The following is a 6000-nucleotide window of genomic DNA, read 5'->3' as shown; positions in this document are numbered from 1 at the left end:
TCTGCTTGTACTTCAAACGTAACAAAAACATCTCAGGCATTTTTGTAGTTATATGTGTAATTCTACTTGGACTTAATGCTCTTTTTTGTATCAGTGTGGATGGATGGAAAATTTTAATCATGGCTTTGCAATAACACAATTGCATCAGGGGGAATTCCCAGGGCAAGGGAGGAGGTGGAGGTCCCAAAAGAAAAACTCCAGATTTCCTTTTAAAGTTTATTTGGGCTATTAGTGAGTCATGGAGTGAGTGTTGCTTTAATACACTTATTTACTTATTTAAGATAAAGAGAGCAGTAATGGGGCTAAATATTTGGCAGGAAGTGGATTTTGGAATTCTAGGTCAGGGTGGAAACCTGTGGGACATTGCATCACCATGTTGAAGGGGATGGCTGCTGTAAATCTAGTAGCCTATGATAAAAAAAACAGCAAAACATAAAGTTTTAGTGAATGAACAGGGGAAGAGATTGATAAAAGAGTAAGGGAAGAGTGGGGAGACAGTGAGGAGGACTAATTAGGTGAGAAAGGAAAAGTGAGGATAAAAGCCAGTGGCATAGAGAGAAGCAGAGAATGGATGGTCTAACAGTGAGAGAGGAGGAGAGGATTAAAGACAGAGCCAGAGAGAAAGCTGAAAAGAGGAGAGGTAGAAGGTGAATGTAGCACTACTCTATTCTGCCGCAGCCTACCGGACGGGGGGGTTACTGCCGTGGAGCCCGAAGCTTGACGCGGGACGTTTCTGGTCTCGAGCACCGCGGATTTACTCCATCTGGCACGCGCATGATGATAGAAATTAATATGGAATGATAACGACCCACAGCGTGAGATGGGCAGGCGTTGAGATCAGCTTTAACTTCCCCCGGTGGCGGCTCAGCTTCGAAATGGTAGGACAAAACCTGTTCCGGTACAATAATGTAGTAGAGTGCCCCTTCCTATTGGTGTGCTGTTTCGTGTTTTCCCAAAAAGACGCAATGCGAGGAGTTGAGTGAGTAACATTAGCTACGCAGCTGAAAGTGGAGCAGAAAAGCGGCTGTAGTTGCATCCATTTCTCTCTGTGTCGGCAAACCTCTGTCTCTGTTTGTCACCGTCTTTTACTTTGTAGCAGCTTCCGAACATAATAGATAAGTGACGCTTGTCTATGGAGAGAATCTGTCGCTGAATTTCATTCAAAAATTGGCAAATATACTCTCCCCTGCACGTCGGCAAACATGCACACCAGGCACAACACAACTTGAAAACCATTTTGAATTGTCAGTATCCACTTTAACATTCGGCACACACAAGACACGTGAAACACCCCGTGCTTTAATAAAATCTTAACTTTGAGATGTGGTTTGCCTGTTCTTCTAACTGGCGTCATTCCGTCAAACACACAGTGCAGGGCGGAAGCCAGCAGTGTAAAACCATTATAAAACTTCATATTTTGTTGACATAAGCAAAGTTTGAGTGGTTTATTTTTCGCCGAATTTGCCAGAAGACTATCAAATATGAGAGGACTTAATGTCACGCACGAGGCGACAAGTATGTCTGACATTAAGCAGGTCAAGTTTAAACTCCTACAGTTTTGAATGAAGTTCGGAGCAATGTCGCCTCCGTGCGGGAGAGCGGGGCGTATTGGCGTTGCATTGGCAAATGTGGTTTCCGACCCCTGGCGGCGCGTTGGTTACCGGACAACATGCTTTGGTGTGTGTATCAGCGCGTGCAGTCGCGGGTGAGAGTTGTTGAGTTTGGGGCTTTTATAGAGGAGCGTGCAGCTGCAGGCCCGTCTGCCTCCGCTCCGCTCGTCACGCGGGACGGCGGAAGGCCAAGTTGAAGTTCAGCTCCAGCCTTCTCCTCCTGGTTTGTGTGTGTGTGTGTGTGCGTGTGTATGTGTGTTAGTCAGCAGAAAATGGCCGCAGTTAGAGCCAGCGGGCTGAGTTAGAATGACAGGCCGACAGAGGGCCTCCTGCCCCGGCATACAGCTGGGGCAGTGAGCCGCTCGAATAAACACAGAGCCGCAGTCCTGTTGGAAACACTCATTGGGAGATGGGGAGTTGAAGTTGGGGAATTGAACCACTTGACAACAGCTCAGATGCCACAGTAGAGAAGGAAGCAGTCACATGTTGCCCCTCCATCACCATCAGCTTCATTAAATGATATGTGACACATATTACATCTGAGAATAGACTATTTAATTGGTTGCTGTAGCGAAATTGTCCTTAACACAGCGTGCAGTGCCCACAAGGCTGAAATAAAATGAGACTGCTCTTGATGTCTTGATGTGACAGTGTCTGTTTGTTGTTGTTTGTGTAATTAATTCATTAATAAATTAATGCTGCTCCAGCTGAAGGATCATACAAAACTCATTTCAAACAACAAAAGCCTTAAGATGACAGTAAGAATAATGAACTGAAACACCCTGTAAAGGGAAATGATGTGTCGTTTTTATTACACATAAAAGTATAGTCTGTGATAACAGTTTATAGGCATATGGACAACACATTTTTATAGATGGAATATTTTCTACCTGGTGTTATTGTAAAACTGCATAGGCCTATGCAATATATAGTTATCCTGTATTACCTCCCAGTGGATAAACACCCACACAGCCTCCCATAAAAAGAAAGAGGTAGGATTATGTCCAATGGTCAGTTAATGGTATGTGGCAGGGTTTCATATAGATAAACCTTCCCAACAGTATTTAAAGTAGTTAAATTAGCTCCACCTCCACCAACTAATGATAGAAACTGTTCACATGTAGATGCACCAGTAATGATGAAATAGTAATACACCTGTTTCTATATTAATAGAATAGGGTTCATGTTGGGTAATGAGCTCAGCATATGACTTATCAACCAAGTAGTCTATTTATTAGTTCTGTTGGTGTGTGAGTGTGTGTGTGTGTATATAGATGCATGTCACATCCCTTTATAATATATGTAGTACATGTACTCCATTGGTTTTCATTGTACATTTTATAGTGTATTTCATCTTCTTAAAATATATATTGCCTTTACTGTCATATACTGAACTGTATTTAATTGTAATGGTGCTTACTGTGTGCAATTACAGTGAAGCTCAAGCTGATTTAATGTTAAAACAAAATATCAGTTTTCAGCAGTGGTGGAGGAAGTACTTAGAGCTTTTACTTGAATTAAAGTAGCACACTGTAAAAATACTCATGTTTAAAGTAAAAGTCCTGTACTGTAAATTCGATTCAATTCAATTCAATTTTATTTATAAAGCCCAATATCACAAATCACAATTTGCCTCACAGGGCTTTACAGCATACGACATCCCTCTGTCCCTCGCAGCGGATAAGGAAAAACTCCCCCAAAAAAACCTTTAACGGGGGGAAAAAATGGTAGAAACCTCAGTTTCTTCCAGGACGGACCAACGTGCAATAGATGTCGTACAGAACAGATCAACATAATAAATTAAGAGTAATCCGTATGACAAAATGATACATAAAGAGAGACAGAGAGAGATGCAGGACAGAAAGTAATAACAGTAGCTTACAACAACATTCATTTAAGTAATAATGTTACATTTTATAAATAGCCAGCAGTAATAAGTGTATAAGTAGCCTGTTACTAGCAAAAAAGTATATAAGGTAGAAATAATTACAGCAGAAGCATGCACCCTGTGAGTGTTACACAATTATATTATTAGTTTATCATAACTGATGCATTACATTATAAGTAGCATTTTGGTGGTTTAGCCTAGTTGGTAGAGTGGAGCTAATTTAAAATATTTTATATACTGCTGAGTATTTTTAATCTATAAAAAATGCGTCATGTTTTATTGATGTAAAATGCTGATTTGTAATGTATCATAAGGAGTAACTATTAGGCCTACTGTCAAAATAATATTCCCCTCTAATATGTAGCGGAGTAGAATTAGACTATGAAGTACTATGAAATGTAAATAGGCTATTCAATTACCTCTTATTTGTTCTTAAGTAGGCTACAGTGCTGGAGTCAGTGTATTTAGTGACAATCCACCTCTGGTTTATAGACGCACACCATAACCTTGCACTGTGTGGATAACACTGTGGGAATGCCTGAAGGTGGAAATGACATGTTGCTTTGTTTTTGGGATGAAGTCTGATCAGAAGAAACCTGTTTAAATCATGCTCTGTGAAGGGCCCGTGTTTACTGTAGTCTCACCACTCAACAGGACCAATGTGAAGGCTGATATAGAGCTGGTGCACAGTGTTGAAGAGCCCTCTGTGTGTGTGTGTGTGTGTGTGTGTGTGTGTGTGTGTGTGTGTGTGTGTGTGTGTGTGTGTGTGTGTGTGTGTGTGTGCGTGTGTGTGTGTGTGTCTGTGTGTGCACGATCTGAAGACAGCACACAGTAGTGGATGTAAAGCGGATCCTTAGATGAACTGTACAGTGAAGGCCGGTTTGGGAGACACAGTGCAGCAGCTGCTGCGGCTTTAAGCCCGACGTTTGGGATGGGCTAAATTCATAACGTCATTTCACTTCTCTTTCTTTTATTCTTCGCCCCCTCATCCTTCCCTCTCGAAATGACACCGTTCCCCGTGCTCCCTTACACCTCCGGCCATGCTCCCCACAAAATGATTATGCCGAACTTTCTCTCTGTTTTTCCCCCTGCGGAGCATTTTTCCGGGGCCTCAACTTTTCTGGCGTGTCATCATTTCTGGAGTTAACGCGGCAGAGTCATCCGAGGCGACCACAGCTCTCTCTCTCATATCTGGATTCTTTAAAAAAAAAAAAAAAAGAAGCCAGTGAAACAGCCCAGGAAATGCAGCGTTTTCTGTAACCCGGAGGTACCGCTGCTGAACTGAGTCAGCGGGGAAGAGCATGTAGAAATGTGCAGGAACAAATGGCGAGCCTCGGGATGTTTCTGTTAACGCAAAGCCTGGTCTGATTCAGCTGCTTCTCATCAACATGATGTTTTCTCCTCTCTCTCTGTCTCAGGTAAACTGCACTGTACTGCTGCTGTAGGAGAGCTTACCCTACATGGAAACTAATTATCCATGACACTGTGTTGATTTGATAATGCGGAGTGTGTGTGGAGAACTATTTCAACAATCCCTAGCTGCAGTTGCTGTCATTGTGCAGGATATGGCAGACAGTGATATGGATCTATGATTCATATCAGGAGCAGGTAGTGAAGGGGTGGAGGGCTGAATCACACAGACTGCAACAGGCCTGGTGAGCAGGCACTTGAATTAACATGTGGTTATTAGCTGGAACATGCTGAAAGGAGACTGATCCTCTCTACAGTGTGTTAGTCAGCTTGTGTGATTACACTGCTGTGTGTGTGCATGTGAATGTGTTTTCTATCTGGGGGACTTGACAGAAAGCCTCAGATAGCTGCAGAGTTCACGGAGCAACTAGTTGCCTACCTTATTCCTCTGCCAGTACTTTGTCATCTGACGTTTCAAACTGTAATTCCAGTGGTTTTCAGACAGACTTTTTAATACTCTGCACCCAGTGCTATCATAATATGCACACGTGTACTTGTGCCGCATGCAGATCTGAATTCCTAAACTGTAGATCAAAGAAAGTGGGACATTTGGTTTCATTATGAGAGTCAGAGGAGTTGGAGTACACTGTGATGGTCTGTTCTCAACTAGTACTGCTTTTTGATAGCCAGTAGCAATATTTCTAATATGAGGCTGCTCACATGTATTTCTTTCCTCATTCATTTTCTTATTCTCACATTATTATAATTATTATTATTAATAATAATATTTTTTAAAGGGACAGTTCACCCCCAAATCAAAAATACATATTTTTCCTCTTACCTGTAGAGCTGCTTGTCAGTGTATATTGTTTTGGTGTGAGATGCCGAGTGTTGGAGATAATCGCTGTAGAGATGTCTGCCTCCTCTCAAATATAATGGAACTAGATGGCACTCAGCTTATGGTGCTCAAAGTGCCTAAAAAGAAACACATTTGAAAAACTCAACAGCAATGTCTCTTTCCAGAAATCATGACCCAATTACTCAAGAAGGAAAGAAAATAGTTCCTGCATAAAACTGCTCACAACAAGGCCT

At 42.0% G+C, this 6000-nt stretch overlaps 1 protein-coding gene across 4 annotated transcripts in view; it reads left to right on the top strand.

Moving 5' to 3' along the window:
* The first annotated feature begins 390 nt into the window (after nt 1–390).
* nfic (nuclear factor I/C) overlaps nt 391–6000 on the top strand; it is a 53929-nt gene continuing 48319 nt past the window's right edge. The window contains exon 1 of one of the 4 annotated variants that reach the window (XM_050054561.1): nt 391–878. In XM_050054561.1, the coding sequence (XP_049910518.1) occupies nt 798–878 (81 nt within the window). In that variant the 5' untranslated portion in view covers nt 391–797. Of the gene's footprint in view, nt 879–4002; nt 4917–6000 lie in introns of those variants that run through there. The other 3 variants (XM_050054563.1, XM_050054564.1, XM_050054565.1) reach the window with 3 other exon arrangements.

The sequence above is a fragment of the Epinephelus moara genome, chromosome 10 (assembly GCF_006386435.1).
Source record: "Epinephelus moara isolate mb chromosome 10, YSFRI_EMoa_1.0, whole genome shotgun sequence".
In the NCBI taxonomy this organism is placed as follows: Eukaryota; Metazoa; Chordata; class Actinopteri; order Perciformes; family Serranidae; genus Epinephelus; species Epinephelus moara.
The sequence above is the reverse complement of the archived record's forward strand: the minus strand, read 5'-3'. Positions and strand labels throughout refer to the sequence as shown.